This window comes from Panthera pardus, unplaced genomic scaffold (genome assembly GCF_024362965.1).
Source record: "Panthera pardus isolate Hobbes unplaced genomic scaffold, ASM2436296v1 HiC_scaffold_16, whole genome shotgun sequence".
NCBI classification, from domain to species: Eukaryota; Metazoa; Chordata; class Mammalia; order Carnivora; family Felidae; genus Panthera; species Panthera pardus.
In genome coordinates this window covers 274,906-289,861 of record NW_026526721.1, presented here as the reverse complement: position 1 = coordinate 289,861, position 14,956 = coordinate 274,906, and the positions used below count along the sequence as shown (strand labels likewise).

The 14,956-nt window shown below is 40.8% G+C and overlaps 1 protein-coding gene across 10 annotated transcripts in view; it reads left to right on the top strand.

Moving 5' to 3' along the window:
• Positions 1–14,956, top strand: part of DIP2A (disco interacting protein 2 homolog A) — a 117,693-nt gene that overhangs the window by 20,686 nt on the left and 82,051 nt on the right. For 8 of the 10 annotated variants that reach the window (XM_053902921.1, XM_053902920.1, XM_053902916.1 and 5 more), the window contains exon 2: positions 13,569–13,640. In XM_053902921.1, the coding sequence (XP_053758896.1) occupies positions 13,569–13,640 (72 nt within the window). Of the gene's footprint in view, positions 1–1,749; positions 1,829–13,568; positions 13,641–14,956 lie in introns of all 10 variants that reach the window. The other 2 variants (XM_053902922.1, XM_053902923.1) reach the window with 2 other exon arrangements.

Below are 14,956 nucleotides of genomic sequence, written 5' to 3'. Positions count from 1 at the left end.
TCATGGCTTGTAGTCACAGCTTCCTGTTGTCTATAGGCCAGAGACACTGTAGGTGTAGCAATGATTTGTGACTCTAGATGTTTCTGTGTTTCTGCATAAAGGGTTTACTTTTGCTTCTTGCACGTGAATGGGATGGGGTGCGTACAGTCCAAGATCACGTTAATCCAGACATGGAGAGAGTGATTTGAAACTAGCTCTTGACCCTGTGAAGGCTACTCTTATTTCCAGTTCATACCCAAGAGTGTGGTCTGTCCAAATCTCAAATGACCGAGAGTGTTTGTGGGCCTCCTCCTCCTTGGCGAGTGCTCAGTTCCGTGAGTCTGTCAAAGCTCTGCTTAGCTCAGCCACTTGGTTGCTACTTTTTAAATTGTCAGACCCCTCCGGGGGAAAAGTTGGCCTCCAGTTCTTCACTTCTTTGTTAGTGCTCTGGTATCTTCCAACAGTTTTTAAAAACATTTTTTAATTCAGTCTTTCTTGTTGTTTTCATTGGGAAAGTTGGTTTGAGCCCCCGTCTGCCACTGCCATTAAATAGAATTCGTGTGTGTCTGTGTGTGTATAAATGTAATTATACATACAAATATATATATATACATATATTTTGAGTTTAATCAACTTATTTTCTGTAGTTTATTAAAAACTTTACAGAGAGAAAAGAAAATAATATTTATTAAACAACACCTGGAAAGCTTGTTTTTAATCACATACGAGAGAATAGACACTCCATCCCTACTATGGAAGCATATTTAATGAATGCTCTTCAACGTTGACCATAAATAATTTAAACTCTGCAGTCAGGTTCTGCTGTTGTGCACTAGATCTGTGTATTTAAGACTATTGTTTAGGAAACTTTAAAGACTTGCAGAGTGAAATTCCCACCTGCTTATATTGAGTTCAGGAACCACTATTAACCAACACATGGTACCAACAAACAAAATATTAATCTTTAGGTTTTCTAACAGATTTTCTCTACCTCTTTTCCTGGGTCACAGGCTCTGGCCTGCCTGGTTTTCCCTGTAGACGTCTGTCTGGAAGTTCTGCAGTGATCAGGTGTGGAGCCCTATGTGCCTGCCATCCCTCTTTTTGTTGCTTCTTTGCCTTCCTCCCTTTGGTCACTTCCAGCAGGTCGTGTCCAGTCCAGCAGCAGTTGTGAACATGCACAGCTGTGATAGCACAGATATCCCTGCCTTGGGAGCTTGAGTAGGCATGTATGGCCTGGACTGGGCCGCAGTAGACTCTTGGACCCCTTCTTTGGGGACACAGTAGGGGCCAATACCCTTTCTAAAGGAATGAACACTGTCTAGCTCACTTGGGTCCAAGGTCTCTGGTAAGCATCTGATCTCTGGTTGGCACTGAACTTGAAGTGGTCAAGGCAGCCTACTGAAGGGCCGTTTGGGCCAGATTGGATTCTGCCTGGGCGCTGAGGCTCCTGTCTATTGTGCCCTGCCCTGTACGGCTGCTCCTTCCTCGGTCACACTTGGTCTGTATCGATTACCCAGCTGCTGCCTGCCTGAAGCACTTTTTTATGTCAGATGTTCCTCTCAGGCTTTGGGGCTCTGATTTGTAACTGGTGACTTCTCTTTTGCCTACCTCACAGGTAGGTACCTGAGGAAGGTTCTAGTGGGGGCACCCCTTGCCTGTCTCGCCATCCCTTCCATGCCTGTAGCCCCTCCTATGGTACACCTGTATTTGTTTGTTTTTTTATTTTTAATTAGCATACAGTCGAGTAGATTTTTTTCTTTTCGTGTACAGCTCTGTGAATCTTCACACCCTACAGATTCATGTCAACCACCATGATAATCAGGATACAGAACAGCTCCATCACCCCCAGGTATGCCTCATGTTATCCCTATTCAGTCACCCCTTCCCACCCTTAATGCCTAGTAACCACTAATCTGCTCTTCATCCCTGTGGGTTTTGTCTGTTGAAGAATGTCATACAGTGTGTAACCTTTTGAGACTGGCTTATTTCACTTAGCATAATATTTTTGAGATTCATCTACATTTTTGTATATGTCAACAGTCTGTTCCTTTTTATTACAGAGTAATATTACTTGCTATGGTAATACCATGGTCTTTTTATCCATTCATTTGACAATTGGGCTGTTTCCAGTTTTGGGTGATTATGAATAAAGTTGCTGTAAACGTGTATACAGGTTTTTGCATGAACATAAGTGTTTTTATTTCTCGAGGGTAGATAGCTAAGAGTAGAATTGCTGGGTCCTATGTTGAGTATGTTTAACTTTATAAAAAACTTCCAAACTGTTCTCCAGAGTGGCTGTACCATTTACATACCTACCAGCCATATATAATAGTTCTATTGTTCCACATCCTTTTCAGCACTTGATTCCATTAGTATTTTTTATTTTAGCCATTCTAATAGGTGTAGCGTGGTATCTCATCATGGTTTTAGTTTGAATTTCCCTAATAGAAGGAAAACGATAAGAGCAGAAATCAATGAAATTGAAAACAGAAAAACAATAGAGAAAAATCAATGAAACCAAAAAACCAGTTCTTTAAAAAGATGATAAAATTGGGGCGCCTGGGTGGCTCAGTCGGTTAAGCGTCCGACTTCAGCTCAGGTCATGATCTCGCGGTCTGCGAGTTGGAGCCCCGCGTTGGGCTCTGGGCTGATGGCTCAGAGCCTGGAGCCTGCTTCCGATTCTGTGTCTCCCTCTCTCTCTGCCACTCCCCCGTTCATGCTGTGTCTCTCTCTGTCTCAAAAATAAATAAATGTTAAAAAAAATTTTTTTTTAAAAAAAGATGATAAAATTGATAAACCTCCAAGAATAGACAAGACACAAATTACCTGTATCAAGAATGAAAGGGGAGGATATTACCATAGATCCCACAGACATTAAAGGGATAATAAAGGAATCCTATTAACAGCCCTACACACATTCAACAACTTAGATGAAGTGTACAATTTCCTGAAAATCACAGACTACTGACCAAAACTTATCCAAAAGGAGACAAATAACCTGACTAGTCCTATAACAAATTGAATTCATAAGTTAAAAACCCTCTGGTTTCTTCATATGTAAGAAGCCTGAAAGTTGCCATTCAATCTTGACAAGTAAAAAGCTGAACAGATTGAAAAATCTGCAGCTTTTCTTGGATCTGTAAGAAAGGGGAAGATACAGGCGAACCACAGCTTCCAAGATTGGAGAGACAGGTGAATACAGGTCGCCAGCTCCCCAGAGCAGAGCCTTAGTGATCAGAAGCCATCATGGGAACCAGTGCTGGAAGCCTGGTGTGGACAACTCTGAGAGTTAAAATCTCCAGGGAGACTCATTCATAAGGGAGTCCACACAACATTGCAAAATTTACCTCCAGGAGCTTGACCAGTTTCCCACAGTAAATACGGGAGAAAAATCCCTTCAGGCTTTTGGCAGGGGAAGGGAGTGGGGAGCGTTGGGGAGCCGGGGGTGGGGGTGGGGAAGGGTCGGTTTGAAATACTCTTAAGCACTTTGTTCACAACAAAGTCTGCCTTCAGGGGGAAACCAGTTAACCAAAGCCTAACCTGCTGAGGTATTATCAGAACCTTTAAAGCAAGGAAAGTTATTAGGGAAAGTGGGATTACATAATGATAAAGGGGTCATTAATGGTTTTCTCCATTAAAAACATGACAGTTTTTCATGTGTATATACCTCACAATGGACATCGAACTCTGTGAGGCAAAAAATGAATAGAATTGCAAAGAAAAATAGATGAATCCACTATCATAGCTGGAGACTTCAACACCCCTCTGTCAGAAAAGGACAGATCCAGCAAACAAAATCAGTAAAGACACACTTGAATTCAAACAATATCATCTATCTGCTGGATAACGGATATCTGTAGACTGTTTCATCCAACAACAGCAGAATACAGTTTCTTTTCAAGCCCACATGAAGCATTCACCAAGGTAGACCACATTCTGGGCCATAAAACACATCTTCACAGATTTAAAAGAATAGAAATCATAGTGTTGCTCTCAAACCACAACAGAATTAAATTAGAAATCAATAACAAAGAGAACTCAAATTATGTGCACCTGGGTGACTCAGTCGGTTAAGCGTCTGACTCTTGGTTTCAGCTCAGTTCATGATCTCACGGTTTTGTGAGTTCAAGCCCCACCTTGGGCTCTGTGCTGGCAGCGCAGAGCCTGCTTGGGATTCTTTCTCTCCCTCTCTCTCTGCCCCTTCCCTCACACTGTCTCTGTCTCTCTCAAAATAAATAAATACACTTTTTTAAAAAAGTGTAGAGATTAAACAACATACTTCTGAATAGCACAGGTCAAAAGAGAAATTCAAGAGAAATTCTAAAATATTTTGAACTAAATGAAAATAAAAATACAACTTATCAAAATTTGTGGGATGCAGCAAAAGCAGTGTTTAAAGGGAAACATATACATTGAATACACACACACACACACAAATATATTATTTTTTAAAGTTTATTTATTTGGTGGGGGGGAAGGAGCAGAGAGACAGAGAGAATCCCAAACAGGCTCTATACTGTCAGCACAGAGCCCAACATGGTGGGGGCGGGCTCCAATCCATGAACTGTGAGATCATGACCTGAGCCTAGATCAAGAGTCAGATGCTTAACTGACTGAGCCACCCAGGGGTCCCTATATATATCATTTATATGTGGAATCTAACAAAACAAAACGAACCAGAGCTCATAGATAACAGAGAACAGACTGGTGGTATTTGGATGCTGCTAAGAAAACAGATCTTAAAAGTTTTCCTCACAAGAAAAAAATGATAAATCTGTCGTGATGACTGACTAGAGTTGTGTTCATTTCACAATATATACAAATATCAAATCATGTTGTACACCTGAAGCTTTAATATGATGTTATGTGTCAATTATATCTCAGTTTAAAAAATCAATAACCCAAGTTTCCTTCTTAGGAAACTATAAAAGGAAGAGCAAATTAAAGCAAAACTAAATAGAATGAAAGAGATAATTAGAGCAGAAATAAATGAACCAAACCCCAGAAGTCAATGGAAAAGCTGGTTCTTTGTAAATCAGTGAAATTAATAGGTCTTTAGCTAGACTAATTACAAAAGAGAGGACACATGGGGTGCTTCGGTGGCTCAGTTGGTTAAGCATCCAACTGTTGGTTTCAGCTCAGGTCATGATCTCATGGTTTTGTGGGTTTGAGTCCTGCATTGAGCTCTGTGCTGGTGGTGTGGAGCCTGCTTGGGATTCTCTGTCTCCATCTCTCTCTACCCCTCCCCTGCTTGTACTGTCTCCGTCTCTCAAAATAAATAAACTTCAAAAAAATTTTTAAAAAGGACACAAATTACTAATGTCAGAAATGAAAGGAAAATCATACTGATCCTTTGAATATTAAAAGGATAATAAAGTGGGGCACCTCGGTGGCTCAGTTGGTTGAGCGTCCAACTTCGGCTCGGGTCATGATCTCACAGTTCCTGAGTTCTAGCCCTACATCGGGCTCTGTGCTGACAGCTTGGAGCCTGGAGCCTGCTTTGGATTCTGTGTCTCCCTCTCTCTCTGCCCCTCCCCTTCTCATGCTCTGTCTCTCTCACCCCCTCTTAAAAATAAATAAGCATTAAAAACATTTAAAAAAAAGGATAATAAAGGAATACTAGGAACAACTCTGTTCTCCTGAATTTGATAACCTAGATGAGAAGGACCAACTCCTTGAAAGATACAGTTTGTCAAACTCACACAAGAAGAAATAGACGGTCTGAATAGGCCTATATCTAATAAAGAAATTGAATCAGGGTTGCCTGAGTGGCTCAGTGGGTTAAGTGTCCAACCTCGGCTCAGGTCACGATCTTGGGTTTGAGCCCCGTGTCAGGCTCTGTGCTGACAGCTCAGAGCCTGGAGCCTTCACATTGCATGCCTCCCTCTCTCTCTCTCTGCCTCTCCCCTGCTCGTGCTCTCTCTCTCTCTCTCTCTCTCAAAAATAAACATTAAAGAAAACTATTTAAAAAATAAATTGAATCAGTAATTAATCACCTTTCTGGATTCTACTCCTGAAATAATTATTGCACTATATGCTAACTAACTTGGATGTAAATTAAAAAATAATAATAATAAAAAAATTATCGCCTTTCAAGATAGAAAGCACTGGGCCCAGATGGGTTCATTGGGGAATTCTACCAAACACTTAAGGAAGAGATAAGAGCCATTCTTTGAAGTCTGTTTCATAGAATGGAAGCAGAGGGAATACTTAATTCTATGAGGCCTACATTACCCTAATACCAAAACCAGACAAAGACATTACAAGATAAAACTACAGACCAATATCTTTCATGAACATAGATGCAAAAGTCCTCAAAATATTAGCAAATTGAATCCAACAATGTATAAAAAGAATTATATACTATGACCAAGCAGGATTTATACCAAGTCTGCAAGGCTGGTTCAACATTTGAAAATCAATTAATGGAGTTCATCACAGCAACAGGCTAAAGAAAGAAAATCACATGGTGATATTTGGAAGTTTCTAAGAGAGAAGATCTTAAAAGTTCTCCTCACAAGAAAAAAATCGTAACTCGGTGGTGATGGCTGACTAGAGTTTATTGTGTTCATTTCACAATATGTACAAAGATGCAGCAAAAGCAATTGGCAAAACCCAGCACTTACTCAAGATAAAAACTGAGTAAACTGGGGATAGAGGGGGACTTCCTCAACTTGATAAAGCACAATATCTATAAAAAAAAAAACAAACCACAGCTGGGTGCCCGGGTGGCTCAGTCGCTTAAGTGTCCAACTCTTGATTTCGGTTCAAGTCATGATCTCATGGTTCATGGTGAATTGGAGCCCTGTGTCAGGCTCTGCACTGACAGTACAGAGCCTGCTTGGGATTCTCTCTTTCCTTCTCTCTACCCTTCCCCTGCTCATGTTCTCTCTCTCTCTCTCTCTCTCTCAAATAAATAAACTTTAAAAACTTAAAACACACACACACACACACACACACACACACACACACACACACACACACACACAGCTAACATCATACTTAATGGGGAGGAGCTCGAAGCTTTCCCTGTAAGAACAGACCTAAGGCAAGGATGACTTCCCTCACCATTCCCTTTTTGACATTGTAGTGTAAGTTCTAGCTAATGCGATGAGAAAAGGAAATAAAAGGTATACAGTTTGGGAAGGAAAAAATAAAATGGTCTTTGTTCATAGATAACATGGTTGTCTATGTATAACATGGAGGGGTTCCTGGTTGGCTCAGTCAGTGGAGCATGCAACTCCTGACTTCAGGGCTGTGAGTTCCAGCCCCACCTTCTGGGTGTAGAGATTATTTAATATCTTAAAAAAAATTTTTTAAGGGGGAAATTAAAAAAAAAAAAATCCAAAAGGATTAACAAGCCTCCCCCCCCCCCCCAAAAAAAAAAAAACCCTGGAACTAATAGACAGTTGTAGCCAGGTTCATGATACAAGGTCAGTATGTGGAAAGTCCATGACTTTCCTATATACCATCACGGAACAAGTGGAATTTAAAAATAAGGGGTGTCTGGGTGACTCATTCAGTTGGTTAAGCATCCATCTTCAGCTCAGGTCATGATCTGAGGGTTTGTGGGTTTGAGCCCTGTGTTGGGCTCTGTGCTGACAGCTCGGATGGAGCCTGGAGCCTGCTTCAGATTCTATGTCTCCCTCTCTCTCTGCCCTTCCCCACCCTCTCAAAAATAAATAAACATGAAAAAAACAAGGCAAACCCCCCCCAATACTATTTACATGAGCACCCCCCAAATCAAATACTTAAGTATAAAACAAAATATGTATAAAATCTATGTGAAGAAAACTACAAAACACTGATAAAGAAGAACTAAATAAGTGGAGAGATATTCTGTGTTCACGGACAGGAAGACAATATTGTTAAGATGTCAGTTCTTCCCAAGTTGATCAATAGATTGAATGTAATCTCCAAATATCAGTTTATGGGGCATCTGGTTGGCTCAGTCCGTTTAGCATCTGACTTCAACTCAGGTCATGATCTCACAGTTCATGAGTTCAAGCCCCACATCAAGATCTCTGCTGTCAACACAGAACCCACTTCAGATCCTCTCCCTTTCTCTTTGCCCTTCCCCTGTGTGCTCTCTCTCTCTCTCTCTCTCTCTCTCTCTCTCTGTCTCAAAAAAAAAAATTAAAAAGAATACCAGCAAGTTTGTCTCTTCTTACAAACTTTAGAACCAGTTTGTCAATAGCCACAAAAGACCCAGAATAGCCAACACATGGAGGAGATGAACAAAGTTGGAAGACTGACACTATCTGACTTCGGGACTCACTGTAAAGCTACAGTGATCAAGACAGTGTGGTGTTGACAACAGATTAGACAAATTCTGTTCTCAATGGAGAACAGAGAAGCCAGAAATAGGCCCATATAAATATAGGCAATTAATCTTTGACAGAAGAGCAAAGTCCGTACAGTGGAGCAAAGATGGTCTTTCCAACAAATGGTGCTAGAACAACTGGACATCCATAAGCAAAGAAAATGAACCTTGCACCCCTCACAAAAGTTAACTGAAAATGGATTTCATGCCTAGATGTAAAAATGCAGAACTGTAAAACTAGTTGATAGAAGATAGGAGAAACACTAGGTGAACTTGGGTATGGTGATGACTTTTTGGATATGACACCGAAGGCACAATCCATGAAATAAATAATTGAAAAGATACACTCTGTTAAAATTAAAAACTGCTCTGCAAAAGCCGGGGTTAAGAAGGGAAGACAGGCCATCGTTTACAAAAAAACACATCTGATAAAGGACTGTTACCCAAAATATACAAAGAATTCTTCAAACTCAACAGTAAGGAAACAAACAATCTGATTGAAAAATGGTCCAAAGACCTTAACAGACCCCTCACCAGAGACGACATAGAGATGGGAAATAAGCATATGAAAAGATGCTCCACATTCATATGTCATCTGGGAAGTGCCAATTCAAACAATAATGAGATACCACTACCTACCTATGAGAATGGCCACAATTTAGAATACTGACAACACTAATCGCAAGGATGTGGAGCAACACAACACAGGCTCTGTGGAGCAACAGGAACGCTCATTCACTGCTGGTGGGAAAACAGAGCGATGCAACCACCTTGGAAGACAGTTTGGTGGTTTCTTACAAGACTAAACATGCTCTTACCATACGACCCAGTAATCGCATTCTTTGATATTTACCCAAAGGAAATGAAAACATGTCCATACAAAAACCTGCACCCAGTTGTTTGCAGAAGGTTTATTCATAATTTCCAAAATTTGGAAGCAACCAGGATGCCCTTCAGTAGGTAAACAGGTAAATAAACTGTTCATCCACCCAATGGAATATTATTCAACAAAAGAAATGAGCTGTCAAGCCAAGAAAAGACATGGAAGAAACTTAAATGCATATTACTAAATGAAGTCAATATGTAAGGTTACTGTATGATTAAAACTATATGACATTCCAGAAAACTGTGGAGACAGTAGAAGGATCAGTGGTTGCCTGGGGCTGAGGGGTGGGGGAAGGGATGAATAGCAGAACACAGAGGATTTTTAGAGCAGTGAAAATACTCTAGGACATCATAATGATGGATATATATTATTATACATTTGTCCAAACCCACAGAACGTACACCAAGAGTGAACCATAACTAAACTGTGGACTTTGGGTGATTATTACGTATCCATATAGTTCATCAGTTGAAACCATGTACTACCCGGATGGAAGATGTTCAGAATGTGGGGAGGGGTGCTGTGCATGTGTCAGGGCAGGGGGTCTAGGATAGGATACTCTAGATAGGAACTCTATCTTGCCCCCAATTTTGCTGTGAACTTGAAACTGCTTTAAGAAATATATAAAGCTTTAATTAAGCAAAATAAAAGAAGGGGCGGGGGGGGGGGGGGAAACAACCTTCTGGAAAGTAAATCTGCATGCCCAGATGGTTTCACTGAGAAATTTTGTCACTTGAAAAAGAAATAAGACCAATTTTATATAGTCTCTCCCATGTATTTTTAACTTTTTATTTTGAGATAATTTTAGTCTCACAAGTTATGGAAATAGTACATAGAATTCATTCAGTTTCCTGCAATAACATCTTATATAACCATAGTACATTATCAAACTATTTTCCATATATTCTTAATTATAACTATTGTGCTAAAAGATGTAAAGAGTTCAAAAGTATATGAAGTAAAAAACAAAATATTCCTCATACCCACCCCAAGCTAAATAAATGAATCACTATTAATAATTGGGCATCCCTCCAGATATTTCCTGGAGGAAAATGTACACACCTGGACACATGCATAGTTTTAATTATGCATAGTTTTAATTCCCAGAATTAGATCATTCTTTATGTATATAGTTTTTCAACTTGCTGCTTTTACTTAATAGGATATCATGAATCTATGTTAAGTGATACCCATCCCTTACCTTCCAAATACCAAGGCATTTTTTTAGGACCAACAGTATTCTGCAGTGATGATTTATGGCAGTATATTTAATTCTTTCTTCTCTTTTCTTTCTTTCTTTCTTTCTTTCTTTCTTTCTTTCTTTCTTTCTTTCTTTCTTTCTTTCCTTTTGATGAAAGATTAATTTGTCTCCCATTATTTGCTGTTATATGTAATGTGCATTGCCTATCCTTGTTGCTGTGACCTTAAGGAATTGTTGAATGATTTTGAGAATAGGCTTTTAGAGAGTGTGGTTGGAGAAGTGTCTGGGTGGCTCAGTCGGTTAAGCATCCAACTCTTGATTTCGGCTCGGGTCCTGATCTCACAGTTTGTGGGTTCAAGCCCCACATCGGGCTCTGTGCTGACAGTGTGGAGCCTACTTGGGATTCTCTGTCTCCCTCTCTCCCTGCTCGGTCTCTCTCTCTCTCTCTCTTTCTCTCAAAATAAATAAATAAACATTAAAAAAAAAAACAACTGTGGTTGGGACTTGAAGGTATCATTTGAGATTTTGCATTTGTAATCTTAAGTGACTTTGGTTTGCAGCAATGGAGGTCAACCTGAGCTCTGGCTCAGTATCATACCCCTTCCTGGAGGGCTGGTAAGAACAGCTACCAGCCCACAGACCACAAGAGAAGGATGGGTCCTGGCATTTTCCCCAAGTCCCCCAGGTGCTGGGGTGCTCACCCAGGGGCGAGCATTAGTCTGACTGAGATTGCCTTCAGCTGTCGGATCAGTGTTACCCCAGTTTCGTGCAGCTAGGTGGGGGGTTTGGCTCTGCTGTTTGTCTCTTTAGTGTTTACTGAACTTGGGTTCCGAAAACTTCTATTTGAGTCTCTTTTTTAGTAGCTTATTAGTTTTGTATCTGCATTCTGTTTTGGAATTCTACCTTGCTCTTTGTGTGGGTAGAAGTGTTGCATTCAGTGGCATGTTGGGTTAGTGTCTAAGTTGGATGGGTGAAGTATGGTAACTGGTTACACATGAAAATATGTAGCTGGTTGTGTTCAACTGGTTCACTAAAAAACACGAGACTGCTTTTGTAATATCACAGGCATGAAGCAGGGAGTTAACGTTTAATTTCTGAATGCTCTTTGACACCTTTACCGTGTAAATGTTCCTTTGAAATGGGGACCTAAGAAGGAGCCCTTTCTAGGAAATGAATACTTAATTTTTAAATATCCTGGAAAATCAAATGCTCTGCTTTTAACTAGGGATTTATCAGTTTTAGTTTAGTGTAACAATATTTAGTTTTCATTTAAGTTTGTCTTAATTACATATTTTCATATATTTCAGAGGAAACATTTTTTAGTAGATACTTCTATAAAAAATACATGCACTTTTAAGTTGTTCATAAATTAAAAATTAATAAGCTGAATTGTACAATCATATCCTGGCCCACATTGGGGTCTGTGAGTGTCCAGTGAGTGGGTAGGACAAGGACAATGCACCCCCATGGGCCATGGCAATTTGCGGGGGATTAGGCATGCTCACTGCATCGTGGATTGACTCATGTTAAAAATGGAGTGCTTAGCAGGGGAAAAAATAGGCAGAGTGAGATTTGCAATATAATGCCATTTAGGTAAAGTAAAAATACAAGGACACAAACTAGTATACATTCTGCAGAACAAATTCAAATTAAGGCTAGTTTTCTGTAGGGGTGGCGGGGGGAATAAGGTGGGGACAGAGGGATAAATAAAGCGCAGAAGAGATAAACAAGACGGGCTCGCCAGGAGGACTGGACTGAATGAGCTGTGGTTAAAGCAGTGCCCGACCTGCTGGGAAATTGAGGTAACCTGGCCTGGTGCTTCCCTGACCCCAGAATCGTCTTCTGTAGGATGGTGTATTAATGCCGAGACTCTCAGTGAGTCTTAACTTAGATGTGACACATTCAGTGTTGTTGGGTATTTTGACACAACAAATTCTGCGGTCAAGAGTTCATATAGCCTGGTGGCTCAGTCGGTCAAGCGTCCGGGCTCTCTGCTGTCAATGCAGAGCCTGCTTCGGATCCTTTCTCCTTCTCTCTGCCCCTCCCTGACTCTCTCTCTCTGAAGAGTTCATATACAGAAAATACTTGGTAAAGCATCCCTCAGTGATAGCCGCTCACGTCTCCTGATTTCCACAGCCTGCCCCCATGCTTGTCTGATCGGGACAGGGGCTGGGAGAGTGAGGAGCGGTTACAAAACATTAAAACTTTCCATTGAAGAAAGTCTGTCCAAACAAGCTACCAGTGGAAATTGTAATGTACGTTTCTGGTCTAAATAAAATCTCTAAAGCGTGACACATTCACTTTGGGCATGCCAAGTTCTCTCTAGGAAACCGAACGTGCACATAGATCGAGAAGGGTTTCCATGAAGACACACTTCCTGTCTTGTTCCTGGTGGTTTAATTCATTTTTAGGTTGTTCTTCTTTTGGTGATTTGTCAGAACAGCCACGCCTGTGCCTGAGTCGTTGCTCAGAGGTGTGCTTTGGCCTGAGACCAGCTCTTCCACAGCACGAACCTGCACAGGAGCCGCTTCGGGATCTTGGTAAAATGCGGGCTCATGTTCGATAGTGTGGCCCAGGAGGCTACTTTTCTTTCTTTCTTTCTTTTTTTTTTAAAACTGTAAAAATTTTTATTTTTAAATTTTTTATTAAATTTTTTTAAAGTCTGCATTTCTGACAGGCTCCTAGGGAATACCAAATGCAGTTTTTAAACATTAAAGTATTATTGACCTACAATAAAAGTCTCTCTTCCGGTGTGCAGTTCTAGCAGGTTTTGACCAGCATGTGCTGTCATGGGCCTCCATCACCATCGCAACAGAGCAGTGTCATGAAACCCCAGGTTCCCTCGTTCCCCATTGTACTCAGCCGTTTTCTCATGCCCATGTCCTGGCAGCCACTGTCTTCTCTGTCCCTATAGTTTTATCTTTTCCAGACTGTCATACAAATGGAATAATTCAGCATATAGCCCTTTGAGCCTGGCTTCTTTCCAATGTTCGTGTGAACTCTATCGAGATTGTTGTATATGTCAATGGTTTGTTCCTTTTTACTGCTAGTATTCCATTGTATGGACGCATCATACAATGCATTAGTGTTTCAAGGTTCTCCGTTATGAATTAATTTTTAATCCAAAAATTTTGGAACTCTGGAGGAGATGTAATTGTCTTTTTCCACTGTCGTTTTAGGTGACATCACTCAAAAAGGGTATGAAAAGAAACGGGCAAAACTGCTTGCACGCTATATCCCGCTTATTCAAGGTAAAGTCAACACACTCAACTGTTTTCTAACCGTCATTTTTCTCACCAAACTTGACTTAAAAATTGATTTTAGAGTTTAACATTGGTATATTTCCTATTTATTAACTTTTTGTGATAATGGCAATGTTCTGTAACCATTAGCCATGTATGGCTGTTGAGCACTTGAAATATGGCTAGTGTAACCGAGAGACTGAATTTTTAATTTAATTGTAATTAATTAAGCTTAAATAGCAAGAAAGACCCCCAACATGATTTAAAAAAAAAAGCCCACTAGAAAAATGGGGCTGAAGACTTGAATCACTATGTTGTAAGCAGAAACCCTACTAGCCAACAAGCAGACAAAAAATGTTTAACCTCAGCAGTAATCAGAGAAATGTGGATTAGAGCCATAACCTACCTTGGGTTGTTGGAGGGGATTTAAGCAGTGGGGTGTGGACAGCTGGTATAGCTGACGAGGGGCAGAGGTGACCAGCAGCTGTCCTTTGGGTGCACACGTGCTTTGGACAGACATTTGCACCTTGTCCTCTCTCTGTGCACAAGAATGTTTCTTACATCCCTGAAGTGCCAAGAACTCACATGTCCGTTGGCAGAGTCCACCCAGTGGAAAGCTTGAAGACTGACACGCGGCAGCAAGGATGAATCTCATAAACACGATGGGGAGTGAAGGAAACAATCACGAAGGGATACAGGCAGTATAACTTGAAAAAACACGCCAGACCGCGCTGTTGAGGAACTCTTGTGTAGTTGGTAAAGACAAGGGAGTGGTTTGCACCGAAGTCAGCCCCCCATGTCATCGTGGTGTGAGGTGGTTATGCAGGGGCTCCGAAGGCGCTCGAGTGTTTATTTCCTTCCCAGGGCAGTTTTCACGTCGGTTTTCTCCTGTGTGATAATTTGTAAACTGAACACATCCTTTATACTGTCTATGTCAGCATGATATATTTTAAAATAAATCAACAATAAAAAGAGGACGAGGAGGCTCATTATGTACTGACTTGCATTAATCCAAAACAAAAGAAAAGCAAACTCTGAATAAAACTGGAATTGAAGGGAACCGTTAAAAGTGTCTTTAAGCCCATGTGACAAACGTCACCAGCAACTGTCAGACTAGGTGACACAACTGTAGCATCCCCAGCCCAAGCAGGGTGAGAAAGCATTACTCACCATGCCCGTTCTGATGCCACTCTGCTCTGGTGGCCACTGCCACTGCAGTGTGACAGGAGAACAGGCAGGATGAATATTGGAGACAGTCATCTGCACTTAGAGGTGGTATTATTTTGTTCCTTGGAAACACAGGTGACTGCTTACTTACCCGTTAG